We start from the raw sequence: 22,899 nt of genomic DNA, 5'->3' as shown, positions 1-22,899 counted from the left end.
AAGACAGAGTCTTGGTCTGTTGCCCAGGCTGGAGTGCAGTGGCAGAATCTTGGCTCACTGCAGCCTCTGCCTCCCAGATTCAAGCTGTTCTCCTGCCTCAGCCTCCTGAGTAGCTGGACTACAGGCGCATGCCACATCACCTGGCTAATTTTTGTATTTTTAGTAGAAATGGGGTTTCACTGTGTTGGCCAGGCTGATCTCGAACTCCTGGCCTCAAGTGACCCACCTGCCTCAGCCTCCCAAAGTGCTGGGATTACAGGCATGAGCCACCAGGCTTAGTTTATTTCAGTTTAAAAACTGTATTTTTCAGTTTTAAAATTTCCACTTGGTTCTTCTTTTTACCTTCTTTTCTGAGACTTGTATTTCTTTGCTGTGACCCTCTTTTCATTTATTTCAAGCTTGTTTGTCATTGTTTGTTTAAGCATTTTTATCATCAGTGCTTTAAAGTCTTTGTCAAATAACCATAACATCTCTGTCATCATAGTGTTGGCTTGTTATCTTTTTTCATTCAGTTTGAAATTTTCATTCTTGATATGATCAGTGGATTTCTTTTTTTATGTATGTATGTATGTATTATTTTTGAGATGGAGTTTCCCTCTGTTGCCCACTGCAACCTCTGCCTCCTGGGTTCAAGTGTTTCTCCTGCCTCAGCCTCCTGAGTAGCTGAGATTACAGGCGTGCACCACCACACCCTGCTAATTTTTGTACTTTTAAGTAGAGATGGGGTTTTGCCATGTTGGCCAGGCTGGTCTCGAACTCCTGACCTCAGGTGATCCACCTGCCTCAGCCTCCCAAAGTGCTGGGATTACAGGCGTAAGCCACTGTGCCTGGCCAACCAGTGGTTCTCTATTGAAATTGGACATTTGGGACATTATAATATTGTGGATTCTATCTAAACCTTTTGTTTTAGCTGGCTTTTTCTGACACTTTTCTGGTAGAGGAAAGAGGGCATACTACCTTGTTGTTGCCAGTTTGGGATGGAAGTAACAAGGTTTTTGTTTGTTTGTTTGTGTTTGTGTTTTTTTTTTTTTTAAGAGGTGGGAGTCTTGCTTTGTTGCCTGGGCTAGAGTGTGGTGGCATAATCATAGGTCACTGCAGCCTTGAACTGGGCTTAAGCAATCCTCCTATCCTACCTTAGCCTCCCAAGTACCTGGGCATATAGGCACATGCCACCATGCCCAGCTAATGACTTTTTTTTGTTTGTTTTTGAGACAGGGTCTCACCGTGTTGCCCAGGCTGGTCTCGAACTCCTGGTCTCAAGCAATCCTCCCACCTCACCTTCTGAGTGGCTGGGATTTGCAGTCACAAGCCATAGTGCCTAGCAAGTTGAGGTTTCTAAGTTAGCCTCTGTTGACACCTTTTTTTTTTTGGGAGGGGGGTTGCGGGAGGGGTCTTTGTTATTGCCAGGTAGTTGTAGTTCTGGCTCTCTATGTGATCTTCACTGATACTCTGGAGAGGGTAACCTCACTACTGTTGGTGGTTGTGCCTGTCCTAAATCTCCACGAGGCCTTCTGTGCCAGCATTTCAGTGGGGTGAGGGAGGTCCTCTTTGTTAAAGAGGAAAGTTTAGGTTTTGCATGTGGTCTGCTCTGACATTGCAGGATCATTGAGCTTTATTATGGTTCAGGGAGCAGTGAAGTTTCTGTTTTCTAGTGAGCCTTCTTGTGCACCATCTTGGCCCAGTATTAGGGTATTTTATTACAGCCTAGCTTGGCTTCCACCTGATCTTTGCTTGTGTGGATGGAGGTGGAACTACAGTTTGTGTGTGTGTGTGTGTGTGTGTGTGTGTGTGTATGGTATTTGGATAGAGTAGATTGTAATTGTCTACATATTATCTTGCTAAGCTCCCTCTTTTTTGTTCCTTTGGCTAGAGAGTAAGCTTTTTTGTTCAAGACTTATTTGTCTGAATTAATTGGTGTTTCCTGGCTGCCAGTTTCTTCAACTCTGTGTCTGAGATATATGAAAAAGAAAACCCAGGGAACTAAACTCACCACTGTTATTTGTCCTTACATTCTCAGGTCCATAGCTGGTCAGCCTTCTAGTCTCCATTATTCAGTCTTATGTTTGTCATGTACCTAAATCCAAGACTCTTAGTTATATTAATGAGTATAAAAGGAAAATGTATATCTGCTCTATCTTCCTCAAAGTAGAAACCTTTATTCCATAAGTTTTAAAACGGAGTGTCAATTTTCATTTAGTACTACATATTTTCTAATTTCTATTTTGACCTTTTCTTTGATTCATAAGTTATTTAGAAATGTATTTCTTACTTTGTAAGCACATGTGGCTTTTCTGGTTATTTTCTGTATTGAGTTTAGTTTAATAGCATTGTGGTCAGAGACGGTATCTTGTATGATCTTGGTCTTTTAAAATGTTTAAAATTTTTTTTAAATACCTGGCATGTGGTCAATATTTGTAAATGTTATGTGTATACTTGTGAGGAGTGTGTATTCTGTATTTACAGGGTGTAGTCTTCCATATGTCAGGTCAGCATGGTTAATTGTGTTGTTTAAATTATCTGTGTTCTTACTGATTATTTTTTTAAATCTTCTTGTCCCATTAGTTACCAAGAATAGTGGTGAAATTCTCCTATCATTGTGAATTTGTCTATTTCTCCTTATAGTTTTGACAACTTCTGCCTTACATATTTAGTGGCCATAGTAAGTGCATATAAATTTAAAATTGTCACGTCTTTCTGGTGTATTTAACCTTTATCATTATTAATTTCTCTCTCCATTTTAAATAGTGGGGGTTTTTGGCCTTAAAATCTACTTTTATTATTTTTTCATTGACAGCAATCAATAAGAAAATCTTGTTTTAAAAGAGAAGATCAAATTTTAGTTTTGTATCAGTGTACTTTCGATATGAGGAGTCAATTTTAAGACAAACCTATAAACAATTTTCATTTTAGCCAATTTGTTCACAAAATTTCTTTCATAAGATTCATCTCTCACAAACCTTTCATAATTTGCCCAGACCTTCTACAACTTGCTCAATCCTTTAGTTTTGTCTTATATTTCTGTTTTTTATATTGAAACAATCATTTTGCCTTAGGACAAAAATTTACTTCCCTTTTTTTCTATCAGTTCAACCACATAAGATTTTTTTTTATACAAAAATTACTGTCATTCTCTTTTCTTACCAAAAATACATTCTCATAGTTTTTTGTATCTGTTTTTTACTTGTTCCTTTCTGCCTTGTTTTCATGTTTTTCCAAATTCGTATTTTGAAATAATCTTTCAATAACTTCTGAATTCGACAAATTACTTTTTAAATAAAAACACATTTTTATGTTGTTTAAAACAATTTTTTCACCAAAAACAAATTTTGTTTTTTTCTTGTACACTTTGCATACAGAATTCTATGTATTAACTAGAATTTTAACTCTTAGTAATCTTAATTTTTAGTTAAATCTTAGTAATCTTAACTTTTAGTGAAAACCTAGGAAGTAAGCAATTTTGAGCTGTCACATATCAACATTTTATGAATACACATTTTATAATCTTTAAAAATGTATTTTTCCATAGAATAATTTTTAATGTGGAGCCAAACATATTTATTAACCCCCCAATATTTTTTCTTCCTATAAAGCTTTAGAAGCCAAGAGTAAACCTAAACTTACATTTAGGAATTAGTGTTTCTTTATTTTAACTTATTTGGATTGCTACTACAATAAAGCAAGTCACATGAATTTTCTGGTTTCTCAGTGCATAGAAAAGTTATGTTTACACTATACTGTAGTCTGTTAAGTTTACAATATAATTATATCTTAAAAATGTAGATACCTTAATTGGAAAGTACTTTGTTGCTAAAAAATGCTATTGATCACCTGAGCCTTCAGTGAATAATCATCTATTAGCAGGTGAAGGGTCTGGCCTTTTTGCTGATGGCTGCTAACTATTTAGATTGTTGCTGAAGGTTGGGATGGCTGTAGCAATTTCTTAAAATGAGACAACAATGAAGTTTGCCATATCAGTTGACTCTTCCTTTCACGAAAGATTTCTTTGGAGCATGATATTCTATTTGCTAGCATTTTGCCCACAGTAGAGTAAAAATTGAATGCCGTTTTATGATGCAATTCATTAATTCCTTGGCAAATGTATACTTTTGGCAGGATAATTTTGTGGTAGCTGCTAAGATAGCGCATTCTGTGTTTACAAAGATTGAATTCCAGTGCACGTTAAACCTAAGAGTAAGGAGTATAGTGTTCTTGAGGGACTTTTCCGTCTCTATTAAAATACAATTTCAGAGGAAACCAAAACAACTGCAATTATAGTTTAAAGATTGTCTTAAGTAATACGTAGATATCACACTAATTTATCAGAGATGGTATAATTCAAGCAAGGCTGGATAATTTAATGGTTGGTTTGCATAGGACGAAGATTTTTTTTGTTGTAAGAAGTGATTTATAATAACCCATGACTAAGGAAGATTCTATCAGGAAAAAAATATGTATGTATATGTGTGTGTGTGTGTGTATAATATGTATTATGGGACTAGGGAAAGAAAGGAGACAGCTATTTTAATTAAAATTTTTGTTCTTAGTTGTAAGAACACTTTGAAACATCACTTTTTATTTCTAGATGTAATAAACAGTGACGTTCGTAATACTGAGTCAGTGCTTTTGGAGATAGGTGAGATTTAGTTTTCTCTTAATACAGTGTATAACACATAGGAGTTGATCAATATTTATGTGTTGACTCATTTCTCATGTGAATCTGCAGTCTGGGTGCAGCTTGCCTTGTGTCAAGTAAAAGACCCTTCAAAGCATTAATCATAGACATAGTTACTTGCTGAAGTTCACCTTTTGAAGACCTTGATTCTCCCTAGCCAGTTACCACGTTCCAAATAGCTTTTCCTCTGATTTGGGAGAATGGATTTTGTACCAGGATCTATACTTGAAGCTTACTGCAGTAGCTTCAGGAAACATGACTCTGGTTTGTGAATTTAAGACTACCTAAACTGGGAAAGTCTGTGCTTCTAGTGGAGCTAGGTTAATACTTGAAGATGTGATTTTGATGGTCACAGAAGCTGCGTGGAAGTAAAGAAAATTGTTCAAGGTGTGATTCAGCTTTATATTTGCGTTTTGTTTTATGAACAATTAAAATCTGAGAATTGGGCTTTGTAATAAAAATGATAAGGAGAGGCTGGGCATGGTGGCTCATGCCTGTAATCTCAGCACTTTGGGAAAGGCTGAGGCAGGCAGATTGCCTGAGGTCAGGAGTTCGAGACCAGCTTAGCCAGCTTGGTGAAACCCTATCTCTCTACTAAAAATACAAAAATTAGCCAGGCATGGTGGCAGGCGCCTGTAATCCCAGCTATTCAGGAAGCTGAGGCAGGAGAATCGCTTGAACCAGGGAGGTGGATGTTGCAGTGAGCCGAGATCGCACCATTGCACTCCAGCCTGGGCAACAGAGCAGACTCCTCTCAAAAAAAAAAAAAAGATGAGAATAATAAAAGTGATAAAAATATGTAACATTAAAGGAAGCTTACGTTTACTGATCGCAAATTATGTAATTATGTTTATTTCTCTGTGCAGGTATAATTTGGCCTCCTGAGATTCTGCATTAGTAAGAAAGGAGTGGGAAATATCCTTGGAAAGAAAACTAAAGCAGTAAGAAAGCCAAAACTTATTTTTACATGGTTGTCAGCACATTTACCGATATGGACACTTTTCCCAACAATTTTCCTCCTGGTGGAGACAGTGGATTGACAGGTTCTCAGTCGGAGTTCCAGAAAATGTTGATTGATGAAAGGTTACGATGTGAGCATCATAAAGCTAATTATCAGACTCTGAAGGCTGAACACACAAGGTAAATTACTTAAATCTAGAAGTGGGGTTTGGTTTTAAAAAGTTATTGGCATTATCTTGGCTGAATGTTTGCTATAGAATATAGTATAATTTTGTTATTTTGCAATGTATACATTTAAAACTTTTTTAATATAGTAAAATTTTTACTTTAAAATTATTTTGTTCCAAACTAAGTATGATATCAAGTGGGTTATGAATTTATAAGCCTTATTTTGAAAGTAGCAAGACGTATAAGATTAAATGTATCCAGATGGCTAAATGTGTTCCCCATCTCCCACCAAAGTAAAATTGCATTCCAAAACTACAGTGTTAATAATTAAATGAAACTCTGTAAAGAAAAGATATTTGTGGGTTTAAAGGAATGTGTGATATTGGTCTTGTTTTTCTGTAGTGTTGATTGACTTTACATAAAGTAATGCAATTAGAAAGAAAGGATTTACTCAAAATTGAATTCTCTTTAAAAAAAAAAACCAGGTTGCAGAATGAATATGTACAGTTACAAAATGAACTCAAACACCTGTTTAATGAAAAGCAAACTCAGCAGGAAAAACTTCAGCTCCTGCTTGAAGAACTAAGAGGAGAATTAGTAGAGAAAACTAAAGACTTAGAAGAAATGAAACTGCAGGTGAGAAAATATATTTGAGTTTTGAGTTAGTATAAAAGCAGTCAGATACGTAGTGGAAGTAAGTAGTTTTGGTGAATTTGGCAATTTCTGTCTATATCCTTAATGATTACTTTGCTGTATCTCCACGTGGTACAATTTAATCTTCTTTCATATATTTTAGAATGTTAGCCACCATGTAAGGGAGCCATGTAACTGTTATGTAAATTGGTATTATATTGCCTATTCTGATATAAATAATATTTAACAATTAAGATTAGGGAAAAAGTGAGTTCGAATTGATAAAAATTCAGAAATAAAGAATTTTTTTAAAAGAGTTGCTAATATTTGTATATGCATTATAACTGAAAGTAAGCTAAGAAAAGACAGCTGTTCTTAAGGAGCTTCTTAAAAGAGACTGTAAAAACAGTATGTGCACATAATTTATGTGTACATTGTAAAGCAAATGGGTTTGTAAAGCAAAAGATAGTTGTCTCCGAAGTGCTGAAGTACAGTTTCTTTAGATCATTTTCACGCTATTCATTTTTTCATTTGTCTGGAAAATAGAGCAAAGCCAGACTTTAAACTCCAGTCAGATTTCCTGTAAATTTCAAATTAGTAGGTTCTCACGAATAATATTTTCCCGTATTTAATCTCTGAAGAGCACCAGCTATTTATTTCTGCCTAACAATCTGCTTGGTACAAATAATAAGGTATTATTAATATTAGAGTCAGAAGTTCATAGAGTAAGAAGGCATCTTTCAAGTCACCTACTCTGACGTATCACCCAACTCTTAGATATCCTTTGACAGAAGCCTTGTAAGTTTGTCATTCAGTAACTTTTTCAAATCTACCATTGCTGGGAACACCACTAAGCCTGGCTTGGAGCCTCCACTGTGCTCACTGTTTCATTCCTAGGTATATTTAGGACATTTAAATATACAAATAGAAACCTCAGAAATGTAAATTGAAGAGGGAAATGTAATTTAAGCCTGTAGAATCAGTGCATTAATTTGTTTTGCAAAAATTTAGAGCCCTGTATGAATGGAAGCTGTGAATGCTGAACCCAAGATATTTGAGAGATTCTTCAGGTATTGCAAATTTAATTATTCTGTTTCATGAGAGTGACATCTAAACGTGATTATTTGTACCAAGCACATCCAGAAAGTAAGTAAAGAACATCCAGAAGGCTGGAGTAGTTATATTAATTCAGATAAAAGAGACTTCCAGACAAAGAGTATCACTAAAGATAAAAAGGACGTTTTATAATGAAAAAAGGGTCAATTCTTCCAGAAGATGATACCTTCAACAAGTAACTATGTCTCTATGCCTAGTTTTCTCATGTAGTAAAGGGGATAAAAGTTTCTGCTTAACAAGACTTGTGAGGACTAATGAGATAACATCTATATTTTTACTACCATACTTGCCACATAGTAAATATTCATAAATGATGACATGTTTATTTGAATTCAGACTCCATGAAGGCAGGAACTTTTTTTCAGTGTGTCTTCAGTGTTTAGGATAATGCCTAATAAACATCTATTTGTTGAATGAATGACGTGAAAAATTGAAATAAATGAATGAATTGGGATTGTTGTTCATATATTGCACTGTCTATGTCAAACATACCTAGATCCTCAGCATCTTAGAGTTGGTAATCATCTAGTTTTTCTTTGAATCTATTATAGGTTGAGTTGTATCCCCAACCAGGATATGTTGAAGTCTTAACTGCTAGTACCTCAGAAGGTGACCTTATTTGGATGTAGGGTCATTACAGTTGTAATTAGTTAAGCTGATGAGGTCATATTGGAGTATGATAGGCCTTTAACTCAATATTACTGGTGTCCTTAAAAAAAGAGGAGAAGAGAGATGGAGACAGATGGGGTAGAGGGGAGCACTTTGTGATGGTGGAGGCAGAGATTTAAGTGCTCCAGAAGCTAGAAAGAGGCAAGGAAAGTTTCTTCCCTGCAGATTTTAGGGGGAGCAAGGCCTGTCAACACACCTTGATTTCAGACTAATAGCCTCCAAAACTGTGAAAGAACAAACTTCTGTTATTTAAAGCTGCGTAGTTTCTGGTATTTTATTATGGCAACCTAGGAAACGAATACACTGTCCAAAGCAGAATCCTTTTTAGAACATCTTTCAGACAGGACTCTCTTCATTCTCTACTTCAGTGCTTTCAGTGCTAGAGAACCTGGTGAACTTTCTAAAGTGAACCAATTGTATTTATAGATTAAAGTATGTTAAACATTTTCTCTCTCCTATTAAAATGCAGTCATCTACCCTGTAGCCTCCCTGTTGGTAACTTTGGATGTTCCTTCATGTGAAAACTTCCCAAATGTTTGCTCACAAATATAATTTATCTAGTAAGGCTTCTGTTTTTTTCAGATAAACATATCTAGTTTCCGCGTGATATTTATTTGGCAAAAATAAGCTAAAGAAACATCATGTATACATATAAACACATATTTTGAAGCAATTTAGCTATTTGTTTAATGGATGCTTGCAATTTGTGCAAATTGTTAGTTTAGAAAAGTAAATTCAACAAAGATCAAGAAATATTTCAATGAAGGTTTATGAAAGATGATTATTTTTAAAATATACATGCATTGTCTAGTCTACCTACAAAAATACTTTTTCTAAGATTTAATGTCATCTCTTTGGCTTTTATAGGAAAAAGATATAAGAGATATTCATTTCTAGAACATTTCTGCATCAGTAGTGAATGGGAATGATAATAGTGCCTAGCTCATAGGATGACTGTAAGGATGAAATGAGACAGTACATAGAAATTGTTAGTTCAGGCTGAGCATGGTGGCTCCCACCTTGAGAACTTCAGGAGGCAGGAGGATCACTTGAGGCTAGGAGTTCGAAACCAGCCTGGGTAACATAACTGGGTAACTCTGTCTCTAAAAAATAAAGTAAAATAAGTTAGCCTGACATACTGGCATGCACCTGTAGTCCCAGCTACTAGAGGCTGAGTCAGGAGACTTGTTTGAACCTAGGAGTTTGAGGCTTCAGGGAGCCGTGGTTACCCCACCACACTTTACCCTGGGCAACAGCGTGAGACCCTGACTCAAAAAAAAGTATTAGTACGGTACTTTGATCTAGTAAGTGGTCAGTACATGTTGTTATTGTGTTACTATATACCATGTTAGCAAAACCTTTTTGAATATGGGGATCATTTGATATATTCTAATAAAACTAAATGGAAATTACTTTACCAATGATTAATATGCTCTTTTTGTGCTAATGAAAACTGTATAACCTAGTATACAGTTTCCCATTTTGTTTTGGCTGCTGGGAAGCTCAGATCAAAGTATAATACTCAGTTTCAGTCATTAATTTATTAAGAATTTTTGGCATAGCAGTATTTGCCTTCTTAAAGTATTCTTTGTAAAAGATTGGCCTATTTTAGATTATTAAATGGCAAGTACTGCAGTGTTAAAGATTTGTTTTTATAGATTTAAAATAGGTAATGACCCCTAGACTATTGTATGATAAAGCATTCTTATGTTTCTTTGGAGACAAGTAGTGGCAATATTCCATTAGAAGTCTAAGACACTGCTGGGTGCAGTGGCTCATGACTGTAATCCCAGATCTTTGGGAGGCCGAGGTGTGTGGATCACCTGAGGTCAGGAGTTCGAGACCAGCCTGGCCAACATGGTGAAACCCAGTCTCCATTGAAAATACAAATATTAGCTGGGTGTAGTGGTACATGCTTGTCTTCCCAGCTACTCGGGAGGGTGAGGCACGAGAATTGTTTGAACCTGGAGGCAGAGGTTGCAGTGAGCCAAGATCGTGCCATTGCACCCCAGCCTGGGCGACAGAGCGAGACTCTTTCTCCAAAAAAAAAAAAAAAAAAAAAGTAGTCTAACACAGAATATTTTTTCCTAAAATGGGATGGGAAAAATCCACTAATTCAGTCAGTGTCTTGGTTTATGTGTGCTTTGGAGGTATACGGGATAGGAGAGGGAGAGATGGGGAGAGACAGAGGAAGAGAGAATTTATTATGTGTGTGTTTGTTTTTAATAAGATTCCTAGGAGGTAAGAAAAAGTTAAGAGATCCTTTGTCAGAGACCTCAGATCAGAAGACCCCTAAACTGTTGTATGCTGTTAGATTGCACAGGCCAATGGTGAGGTGCACACCATTACAGGATTTAAAGCACTGTTGTTTCCAAGAGGCATCTGTGATGTAATTGAACATATAATATTAGAAGCTGCATGGATATTGTGCAGCTGCATCACTCTACAGGGTGGTGAGCACAGGTTATCTTTGTTCTTTGTAATGCATTTTGTCTGGTTTTTTGGCTGCTGTTCTCTATTGCTGGTTTTAAGCAATTTGATTGACATACTTTGCAGTTTTCTTTGTATCTGTAGTGCTTTGGGTTTATTGAGTTCCATAGGTCTATGGGTTTACAGTTTTTATCAAACTGAAAATTTTTGGAGATTACTTCTAAAAATATTTTCTGTCTCCTCTTTCACCTCCTTTGGAGACTCTTAATTACATTCTAATATTAGACCACTTAAAGTTCTCCCATAGCTTGCTGATGTTGTTTATTAATTTATTTTTAGTGTTTTTTGTCTCTGTGCTTCATTTTGGTTAGTTTCTGTTGCCATGTTTTCAGATTCATTGATTTTTTCTTCTGCAGTATCTAACCTGCCATTAATTCCATGCAGTGTAATTTTCATCTCAGAAATTGTAGTTTTCATCTCTGGAAGTTCAATTTTTTTTTTTTTTTTTTTGAGACAGAGTCTCTCTGTGTTGCCCAGGCTGGAGTGCAGTGGCGTGGTCTTGGCTCACTGCAAGCTCCGCCTCCTGGGTTCACGCCATTCTACTGCCTTAGCCTCCTGAGTAGCTGGGACTGTAGGCCCGCCACCACGCCTGGTTAATTTTTTTTATTTTTTATTTTTAGTAGACATGGGGTTTCACCGTGTTAGCCAGGATGGTCTCGATTTCCTGAGCTCGTGATCTGCCTGCCTTGGCCTCCCAAAGTGCTGGGATTACAGGCATGAGCCACTTTGCCCGGCCTTGGTCTTTTTATCTCTATCCAACATGTTCAGTCTTTTCTCTAGTTCTTTGAACATATGGAATTCAGTTACAATAACTGTATGATAAAGTTATAATGACATCTGTGTCATTTCTGGGCCTGTTTTAAGTTTATCCCCCCTGCTCCCACCACACACACACACTCACTCTCACTCTCTCTCTCTCTCTTATGCTTCTCTGCATGCCTGGAAAATTTTTATTGGATGTTAGATATTGTGAACTTTCTTTTTAAAATGCTGGATTTTTGTTGTTGTTGTTGTTGTTGTTGTTTTGTTTTGTTTTTGGGACGGAGTTTCACTCTTGTTGCCCAGGCTGGAGTGCAATGGAGTGATCTCAGCTCACTGCAGTCTTCACCTCCCAATATTTTTATATTCTGATACATGTTCTTGAGCTTTATTTTGGGACACAGTTAAATTATTTGAAAACAGTTTTATCTTTCTGGGTCTTGCTTTTAAGATATAAGTGGGAGCAGAGTAGTATTTAGTGTAGTGCTAATGATTTCCCACCACTGAGGCAAGACTCTTCTGAGTACTATAAGAATTTCTTTATGAAACAAAGGATTTTAATCTGATTTTGGGGAACAGAAACTATTCTTAGGTCTTTGTGAGCTCTGTGTATTTATCCTTCTAATCCCTTCAGGTGTTTCTTTGCCTAGCCTTAGGTAGTTTCCTTGCACACATGTGTTAATCAGTACTCTACTGAATGAGTCAAGACTTTTTGTAGGTCTTCATAGTTCTCTTTCTGTGCCCTCTTTTCTCTGCTACCGTGCCTTAGGACTCTAACCACCCCACTGTCCCTGGATGCTCAGTTTCATCTCCTCAACTCAGGGAGTCCATCATGACTGCGTGGGTATCCTTTCCTGTGCCAGGTCCTGAAAACTCTCAAAGCTCATCTTCTATGTTTTGTGTCTCTCAGGGATCTGCCTTTTGCTTTCTTATGTCTAGTGTCTTGCAAACTGTTTAATTTTTGTCTGTTTTGTTTGTTTCAGGCAAGAGAGTGAATCTGGGCTCTTACTCTATCTTGGCTGAAAGTGGAAGGCTTTTTACTTTCAGTTAACTTTCGGTTTTGGAAATCTCAAACATGTAATGCATTCCCATGTATCCATCATCCAGCATTAATAATTATTCATCCTGAGCCAGGCTTGTTTGATCTACTACTTTCTCCCACCCACTCCCACTTTTTTCCTCAACGTTTCTGTATTATTTTGAATCAAATAATATTATTTCAACAAATAATTGAGTATATATCTCTATAACAAACCAATGCAGTTTGTCTTAAAAGCATAATCACAATACCTTTGCCATATTTAAAATACTTATTCATTAATACCTTTTAATATCTCACCTTTGTTCAGATTTTCTTAATTTTCCCATGGTTTTGCTTGCCTAGTTTTGAAGTTAGATCATTTGAAACAGGAGCCATGTAAGCTTTACCTATTAATCTCTTCCTTTTAATTGCTACCTCATCTTTGGACTCTTGATATGTCACCCAGACTTGATACTTGATACCGTAAACCAGATTATGACATGAGCTTTCTATCTGGTTTCTTTGGCTCCATTTACTGCCTCTTCTTCTCACAGCTATAGCTACTCTCCCACTAAAGCTTTTGATTCATCTTGCTTCTTTGTAAAATATAGATATGGTAGTGTCACTCTTAAGCTTAAAAACCTTCAGTAAATAAGGTACAGAAAAGTATATGTACAATATCCTTTTTGTATAGAAATCAAAAGTGATATACATGCTTGTGTATCTGTAGATTGTTTTAGGAAGGGTACATAAGAAGTTATTAACAATGATTGCTTCAGTAGAAGGAAATTGGATTACTGAAGTGAGAAGACTTTTTAGTCTTTTGTTTGAATTATTTATGTAATTGTATATATTCATTTTAAATAAAATAAATTTTTAAAGTAAATACTATTGAATACTGAATAAATAATAAGAGTCTAAGCCTGGTATTCAGGAACCTTTCACTCTTTGGCTGCAACCTATTTTCCTTTTGTTTCCAGCCAGGGTGCAGCCCTCCAAGGTGGCATTTGGAAATGTTACAGTGTTTAGATATTTCTACCAGTGTGAATATAGGGTCCCACGATTTTAAATTTTCTGTAGTACTTAATGTGGTCCCATTCAAAATGGCTTTAACTCACCTTTGAAAATCACTTTTCTCCCATACAGTCTCTGACACTCAGGCAAATGAAAATGTTACCTGGCTTGAGTTTGGGTTCTATAAGCTTTCTATATAAGGGTTCTATATAAGCTTTAGTTTTCCCATTCCTTTGATGCATCATGCGTTCTATCCTAAATGTGTTTCTCTTTTTTACCTGTCTGATAAGCCTGTATTGCCTACTTTTATAGTTATTTGTGTGTATGAGTTATTTTTAACACCAGAGTTTGAAGATTTTATGGGGAGATATGTGCTTCATGTGAGTTTTTGTGATCTTTATAAAGTTATTTAGATACCTTGTGTGCCTCAGTGTAGCTATACTGTGGGATCGTTGTAGGAATTAAATAAAGTAATGCATATAATGTGCTTAGAACAGGATGGTATGTAGGTTACAGTGCATTGTACAGTGCTTTATATATTATATATAGTAAGCTCTCCATTCAGTAAAATGTAATATTTTGAATACAATATTTGGACTATTCATAAAAAAGGAAACTGAACATTATCATTTTTATAGAAATTAATATAAATACAAACTTTAGATTTTTTTTTTCTTTTTACAACTAGTATTTGTTCCTCCTTCATTCATGAAATAGTAGTTGAGTGGTTCCTATGTGCCAGACATTGGTGCAAGGTATTGGGAATACAACGGTGAATAAAGACTGTGTCTTCCCATATGAGACTTACATAAATATTTAATTACCTATTAAAATACGAGTTCTGTAAAAGAGTGTGACAAGGAGAAGCCTAAATTAAGTACAGTGTGAGAGTAAAAATGAGCCTTTTCTAATTGAAAATAAGTCTGAAAGGTTCTCTTTGGTATAACAAATTGTTACACCTTTATTTTGCCTGCTTTGGAAAATAACTAGACTATTAGCCATTGTATACAACATGATAGTCTTAGCTGCCAACATAGTTATTCCCGACAATAGCAATAATAATCAGTAATTGTCTTTACTTCATGTTAATGGAATTTTTGACATCTCTAAGAGGCTGAAATTGAGATTCTTAAAGTGTTTTTCAAATGATGATTCTATTCGTGTAGTGATCACTGTAAAATAACTATATTGCGAAAACTTTCATGAATTCCATTGTCATAATTAGGAGAGAGGCTTTGAAATATGGAGAATTCTTGATTTTAATGTGATTTTATATTGTTTGCATTTCTCTACATATTAGATATTAACTCCACAAAAATTGGAATTGCTAAGAGCCCAAATACAACAAGAATTAGAAACTCCAATGAGAGAACGTTTTAGGAATCTAGATGACGTAAGTAACCTATGTTGTTTACTATGCATTTATCCTCATGGGATCAAAGTCTTGATGGAAAGCATCATTCCCCTACCCCAAAACCCTGCAGTAGTTCCCCCTTTTACTCAGTCATTACAGTGGCCTCTACAGCTTCACAGGATTGAACTCCCATTACCTCTCTGATCTCCTTTCCTTTTTCCACATTGGCCTACTGATGTTTCTTTGGCACTCCAGAATTGGTGCATTTCTTTATTTTTATTTTTAATTTTTTTGAGACAGAGTCTGGCTCTGTTGCCCAGCCTGGAGTGCAGTGGCATGATCTCGGCTCACTTCAACCTCCACCTCTTGGGTTCAAGCGATTCTCTTGCTTCAGCCTCCCAAGTAGCTGGGATTACAGGCACGCACCACCGTACCTGGCTAATTTTTGTATTTTTAGTAGAAAGGGGTTTCACCTATTGGTCAGCTGGTTTTGAACTCCTGATCTCAAGTGATCTGCCTGCCTCGGCCTCCCAAAGTGTTGGGATTACAGGCCTGAGCCACCATGCCCAGCCGAATTGGCACATCTCTTTTGCCTTGAATACTCTCCCTCCAGATATGTCGTGGCCAACTTCATCTCTTATAAGTCTTTGCTAAAATGTCACTTTCTCAATGGGGCCTACTTTGACTGCTCGCATCTACCTATTTAATATTGCAACCTGCCTTTCCCATTACTGCTTAGACCTTTAGACCCCCTTACCTTGCTCTGTTTTTTTATTTTTTTTTCTGGTATACATACCTTCTACTGTGCTATATAATTTGCTTATTTATTGTGTTTATTTTCTGTTTTACCACCTCTAGAATGGAAGTTGCATGAGAGGAGGAACCTTTACCTGTTTTGTTCATTGTTATATTCCAAGTTCCTAGAACAGATTTTGGTATACAGTAGGTGCTCAATTAATATTTGTTGAAAGAGAGAATGAGTTTCATGCCACTTCATAAAAGTAAAAATCTGTTACAGTTTTACTTCAGGTTGAGACTAGTCTCCTTTGGTGAAGTGTTGATATAATATGACTAAATGCTTAATAAAGGGGACAGGATAAGACTGCAGATAATAAGTATATTAGATACTTGGTAGACATTTTACATATGTTACCTTATTTAACAAATATACCTGGCCTTATTCATACAAATGATTATTGTCCCCTTCAAAATGGGCCCCTTTGGAGAGCTGTAGTCTAGTGATGCAGTAATTGCCCAAAACAGTTGTAGAATCGTCTTTTATAATGGCTTCCTGGCTTGATAATATGATCTTTCTAACACATTCCTAGTGGCAAGCCATTATGGTTTGGGAGTAGATTTAATTTTTGTAAATAAACAAAATCAGACCCAAGATAAGTGATCAAGTTCAATAAAAACTTTTTTTTTTTTTTTTAATCAAAGCAAAGTATATCTGCAGTAAAATCATGAAACCCATTTTCTTGGTTTACAAACTGGCTTAGAAATCATTGAACTAAAGATTTATGGTGAGCTGGGTATTTTAGGAGACATGCTTTCTTTCCTTGTTATCGAATTTCCTGTTAGTGTCTCCTGTATCTTTCTGCCTTGTTGCCTGAGTTTCTTGTTGGGTATTCAGAATGCCAGCAGCTTTCATAGAGTACTGTTAGGAAGCAGGATGAGAACACTCCAGGGAATTGCATGTGTTCCTGGGTAGTCAGTAGAGCTGATGCTGCATGTACTTCAGGTTGGTCTGTTGAGTTGAACTATCATTGTAATATTTAATTAGATGTTAAAATGCTGTACTAAATATTACAATAACCTTTTATCTCTTTTAACTTCGTTTTACTTACACTAAATTATACATTTAAAAAATCTCTGTTTTGAAAGGTGTGCTACATTCTTACATGTTATTTTATTTAAGTCCAGAGATCAACACTTTCCTCAGACTATACACTTTTATTATAATGAGAACCAGTGAAGAAATAAGATTAATTGAATGGTAATTTACTTTTTGGATATCTTTTCAGGAATGTACTAATTCTGTATGTAGGATAGTTGTTATGAGGACTTTTCCAAATTCATTTGTATTTCTGTTAAATTTATTTTTTACTTTTAGAGTGGCTGTCATTATAATGTAATTTAAAATTATATTTGTAAAAGTGATTATTAGAGTGAGTACAAATTTTGTTTATAAATCTATGATAAATGCATTCTCCCTTTAATTTAGGAGGTGGAAAAGTATAGAGCTGTATATAATAAGCTTCGCTATGAACATACATTTCTCAAGTCAGAATTTGAACACCAGAAGGAAGAGTATGCACGTATTTTAGATGAAGGAAAAATAAAATATGAATCAGAGGTAAGTCATTGATTATAGGAGTTTCTTCATTATTGTTCTGGTCAACACAATTTTATAATTATATATTTTAAAAAATTTCAAATTAGAGTTGATTGTATACTTCTATTAATTAATGATGAAGTATTCATCATGATTTTCATCAGCTCCGTATCAACAGTTTTCTTGTGAAAGTTCTGTTTTGGCTGTAGATTTTTAAAATTCTATTTATCCTTTATTTTGTCCAGCCAATGGAGATAGACAACTTTGGGGAGTTTCATTATACAAAGTCTTTTGTCTCATATAGCCACAGAGATGGACTTCTCTCTGCAAATATAGTTAGTGTGATTCCTTACTTAGCATTGTTCTTTCTGCTTCTTGGAACCAAACCACATATAGGAAAGCACTAGCTGTCAGCCTGTGCACTTTGATATAAACAGGGGATTTATACCTTAAAGCGTACCCATCAACTTCAAGAAATAGACTTTGTTTTTTCTGCCATTTGCAACTGAAATGTTCTCTCTATGCTGCCTACAGCATACATTCCCACTTCATCTCCATTGGTTTTTGCAGCCTTTCTACTCGTTTTGTGGTTTGTCTCCTAGTTTTGCCTGAAATGGGGTTACTGTTTTTCATTCGTCGTGTTGCTTTTGGAATATTTTTCAAATGGAAAGAGAGAAATACTAAATTTATCCTGCCATATTCATAAAAAATAGGTTGGTATCTATAGTTACATGAAATATTCTGTTTACAAACATATCTACATTTTAAATTTATTGCATTGTCTTTATTTAGAATTAAGAGTTAAAATATACTTACCTTCCTTTACCAATTACTAAATATTTACAGTGTTCTAGGCATCTAATAAAAACTAAAACTGTTCTATTTGGATCAGACTGATTTATTCTTATTAGTGAGCAAAGTGCCATGAGTGTTTCATCTGTAAGAAGCTATATGAACCTTGGAACATTTGTGTCCATTGACAGTGTAGTACCAGAACACTATAAATATTTATAATAGTTTTTCACATTTAAAAAACTCTTTATAGCTTTAAGGCTTTAAGTGCTTTATTCACATATTATCTCATTTCTATTACAATAGTCAGTGAGATGGGGCTGGACTGTCTTATTTTCTTTGATTCATTGATCTAGAGGAGGTCTTGCTCTGTGGCCCAGGCTGGAATGCAGTGGCACAATAATAGCTCACTATAACTTGAGCTCAAGTGATCCTCCTGCCTCAGGTCCCCAAGTAGCTAGGACCACAGGCATGTACTACCTCACCTGGCTAATAAAACAAACAAATAAACAAAAAATACAAAAACTCTTGTAGAGATGGGGCCTTGTTATGTTGCCCAGGCTGATCTCGGACTACCGGCCTCAAGTGATCCTCCTGCCTCGGCCTCTCAAAGTGCTGGAATTAGAGGCATAGGCTGTCGTGCCCAACCCTTATTTTCTTCATTTTAAATGAGGAAACTAAGGCACAAGATAAGTGAATTTATTGGGGGAACCCACCCCCAATATTTCAATGTAGATTCTGTTTTCCATAAGTGTCAGCTGGCTGAGAAATAAAGAGAAAGAGTACAAAGAGAGGAATTTTACAGCTCGGCCACCGGGGGTGACGTCACATATCGGTAGGACCGTGATGCCCACCTGAGCCTCAAAGCCAGCAAGTTTTATTAAGGATTTCAAAAGGGGAGGGAGTGTAAGAACAGGGAGTAGGTCACAAAGATCATATGCTTCAAAGGGCAAAAAGGAGAACAAAGATCACAAGGCAAAGGGCAAAAGCAAAGATCACAAGGCAAAGGGCAAAAGCAGAATTACTGATAAGGGTCTATGTTCAGCGGTGCATGTATTGTCTTGATAAACATCTTAAACAACAGAAAACAGGGTTTGAGAGCAGAGAACTGGTCTGACCCCAAATTTACCAGGGTGGGGTTTCCCAATCCTAGTAAGTCTGAGGGTACTGCAGGAGACCAGGGCATATTTCAGTCCTTATCTCAACTGCATAAGACAGACACTCCCAGAGCGGCCGTTTATAGACCTCTCCCTAGGAATGCATTCCTTCCCCAGGGTATTAATTATTAATATTCCTTGCTAGGAAAAGAATTTAGCAATGTCTTCCTTACTGCACGTCCATTTATAGGCTCTCTGCAAGAAGAAAAATTTGGCTCTATTTTGTCTGACCCCGCAGGCAGTCAGACCTTATGGTTGTCTTCCCTTGTTCCCTGAAAATTGCTGTTACTCTATTCTTTTTCAAGGTGCACTGATTTCATATTGTTCAAACACGCATGTTTTACAATCAGTTTGTACAGTTAACACAGTTATAGTGGTCCTGAGGTGACATACATCCTCAGCTTATGAAGATAACAGGATTAAGAGATTAAAGTAAGACAGGCATAAGAAATCATAAAAGTATTAATTTGGGAACTGATAAATGTCCATATTAAAATGAAATCTTCACAATTTATTTTCCTCTGCCATGGCTGCAGCCGGTCCCTCCATTTGGGGTCCCTGACTTCCCACAACATGAATTGTTCAAAGTCTCAGAGAATGTCAGCAGCCAGGTTATAGTAGAACTCAGATATACCAACTCCCAGCCCACAGCATGTTTTATTTGTTTTAGTCAGTTCCCTTATTGTTTTAATTTATTGCCATTATATTATATTGGCATATGCCATAACATTTACAAAATGCCCATTCTCTCCAGCTTCGGCTTAAGAGGGAATGGGGGGAGGCCATACATAGACTAAGTCCATGTTCAATGTTGCACTCCTACACTTTGCACAAAGAAGAATTTGTAATCTCCCACCCAGACCCTCAAACCCACAAACCAGTCCACCACTCACATTCCATATGCCCTAAACCTGGGTCTTGACAATGTGTGGTCAACACAAAACGTGGACCTTACCCATTCAAAGGTGATCGGCAGTTTGAAGTTGCCACTCTGATTATGGGCCATGCAGCAACTGCAATTTTGTTAAGTAGCCAGTAATACATACACTGCGTGTGATATAAAGGGTTTTGAATCCATAATTATGATAGACTTAAAGGAATTGCATGTAAAAATTTGTGGAAAATAGGAATGATAAAGATTTCTAGCCTAAAATGAAGATTTAGTATATTGAAGAGAAAACCCTAAGATTTCATATAGTGGTGCTTTATTTTATACTTTCCTTTTAAAATCTAATGATGATATTTATCTGGTAAGGATTATTTGTATTCTCTAGTTTCTTAGTTTTGTTGTTTTTGAAATAGTGAAACCTGCTTTTGAGAAGTGTCTGTTCATATCCTTTGCCCACATTTTGATGGGGTTGTTTGTTTTTTTTCTTGTAAATTTGTTTGAGTTCTTTGGAGATTCTGGATATTAGCCCTTTGTCAGATGGGTAGATTGCAAAAACTTTCTCCCATTCTGTAGGTTGCCTGTTCACTCTGATGGTAGTTTCTTTTGCCATGCAGAAGCTTTTTAGTTTAATTAGCTCCCATTTGTCTGTTTTGGCTTTTGTTACCATTGCTTTTGCTGTTTTAGTCATGAAGTCCTTGCCCATGCCTATGGCCTGAATGGTATTGCCAAGTTTCTTCTATGGTTTTTATGGTTTTAGGTCTAACATTTAAGTCTTTAATCCATCTTGAATTAATTTTTGTGTAAGGTGTAAGGAAGGGATCCAGTTTCAGCTTTCTATGTATGGCTAGCCAGTTTTCCCAGCACCATTTATTAAATAGGGAATCCTTTCCCCATTTCTTGTTTTTATCAGGTTTATCAAATATCAAATGGTTGTAGATGTGTGGTATTATTTCTGAGGCCTCTGTTCTGTTCCATTGGTCTATATATCTGTTTTGGTACCAGTACCAAAAGCTATTTTAGTTGCTGTAGCCTTGTAGTATAGTTTGAAGTCAGCTAGCCTGATGCTTCCAGCTTTGATCTTTTTACTTAGGATTGTCTAGGCAATGCAGGCTCTTTTTTGGTTCCATATGAACTTTAAAGCAGTTTTTTCCAATTCTGTGAAGAAAGTCATTGGTAGCTTGATGAGGATGGCATTGAATCTAAATTACTTTGGGCAGTATGGCCATTTTCATGATATTGATTCTTCCTATCCATGAGCATGGAATGTTTTTCCATTTGTTTGTGTCCTCTTTTATTTCATTGAGCAGTGGTTTGTAGTTCTCCTTGAAGAGGTCCTTCACATCCCTTGTAAGTTGGATTCCTAGGTATTTTATTCTCTTGGTAGCAATTGTGAATGGGAGTTCACTCATGATTTGGCTCTCTGTTTATGGTGTATAGGAATGCTTGTGATTTTTGCCCATTGATTTTGTATCCTGAGACTTTGCTGAAGTTGCTTATCAGCTTAAGGAGATTTGGGGCTGAGATGATGGAGTTTTCTAAATATATAATCATGTCATCTGCAAACAGGGACAATTTGACTTTCTCATTTCCTAATTGAATACCCTTTATTTCTTTCTCTTGTCTGGTTGCCCTGGCCAGAACGTCCAACACTGTGTTGAATATGAGTGGTGAGAAAGGGCATCCTTGTCTTGTGCTGGTTTTCAAAGGAAATGCTTCCAGTTTTTGCCCATTCAGTATGATATTGGCTGTGGGTTTGTCATAAATAGCTTTTATTATTTTGAGATACGTTCCATCAATACCTAGTTTGTTGAGAGTTTTTAGCGTGAAGTTCTGTTGAATTTTGTCAAAGGTGTTTTCTGCATCTATTGAGATAATAATGTGGTTTTTGTCTTTGTTTCTGTTTATGTGCTGGATTATGTTTATTGATTTTCGTATGTTGAACCAGCCTTGCATCCCAGGGATGAAGCCCACTTGATCATGGTGGATAAACTTTTTGATGTGCTGCTGGATTTGGTTTGCCAATATTTTATTGAGGATTTTCGCATCAATGTTCATCAGGGATATTGGTCTAAAATTCTCTTTTTTGTTGTGTCTCTGCCAGGCTTTGGTATCAGGATGATGCTGGCCTCATAAAATGAGTTAGGGAGGATTCCCTCTTTTTCTATTGACTGGAATATTCAGAAGGAATGGTACCAATTCCTCTTTGTACCTCTGGTAGAATTCAGCTGTGAATCCGTCTGGTCCTGGACTTTTTTTTTTTTTGGTAGGCTATTAATTATTGCCTCAATTTCAGAACCTGTTATTGGTCTATTCAGAGATTCAACTTCTTCCTGGTTTAGTCTTGGGAGGGTGTATGTGTCTAGGAATTTATCCATTTCCCCTAGATTTTGTAGTTTATTTGCATCAAGCTGTCTATAGTATTCTCTGATGGTAGTTTGTATTTCTGTGGGATTGGTGGTGATATCCCCTTTATCATTTTTTATTGTATCTATTTGATTCTTCTCTCTTTTCTTCTTTATTAGTCTTGCTAGCAGTTTATCAATCTTGTTGATCTTTTCAAAAAACCAGCTCCTGGATTCACTGATTTTTTTGAAGGGTTTTTTGTGTCTCTATCTCTTTCAGTTCTGCTCTGATCTTAGTTATTTCTTGCCTTCTGCTAGCTTTTGAATGTGTTTGCTCTTGCTTCTCTAGTTCTTTTAATTGTGATGTTAGGGTGTCGATTTTAGATCTTTCCTGCTTTCTCTTGTGGGCATTTAGTGCTATAAATTTCCCTCTACACACTGCTGTAAATGTGTCCCAGAGATTCTGGTACATTGTGTCTTTCTTCTCATTGGTTTCAAAGAACATCTTTATTTCTGCCTTTATTTCGT

At 36.2% G+C, this 22,899-nt stretch overlaps 1 protein-coding gene across 5 annotated transcripts in view; it reads left to right on the top strand.

Annotated features, from left to right (window-relative positions):
* The window catches only part of CEP83 (centrosomal protein 83), a 137,048-nt gene that overhangs the window by 39,348 nt on the left and 74,801 nt on the right, over nucleotides 1-22,899 (top strand). For all 5 annotated transcript variants that reach the window (XM_058425300.1, XM_032170911.2, XM_032170914.2 and 2 more), the window contains exons 2-5: nucleotides 5,539-5,812; nucleotides 6,286-6,436; nucleotides 14,803-14,895; nucleotides 17,081-17,212. In XM_058425300.1, coding sequence (XP_058281283.1) covers nucleotides 5,640-5,812; nucleotides 6,286-6,436; nucleotides 14,803-14,895; nucleotides 17,081-17,212 — 549 coding nt within the window. In that variant the 5' untranslated portion in view covers nucleotides 5,539-5,639. The remainder of the gene's footprint in view (nucleotides 1-5,538; nucleotides 5,813-6,285; nucleotides 6,437-14,802; nucleotides 14,896-17,080; nucleotides 17,213-22,899) is intronic.

The sequence above is a fragment of the Hylobates moloch genome, unplaced genomic scaffold (genome assembly GCF_009828535.3).
Source record: "Hylobates moloch isolate HMO894 unplaced genomic scaffold, HMol_V3 SCAFFOLD_12, whole genome shotgun sequence".
Taxonomy (NCBI): domain Eukaryota; kingdom Metazoa; phylum Chordata; class Mammalia; order Primates; family Hylobatidae; genus Hylobates; species Hylobates moloch.
This window is presented reverse-complemented; position numbering and strand designations above follow the sequence as displayed.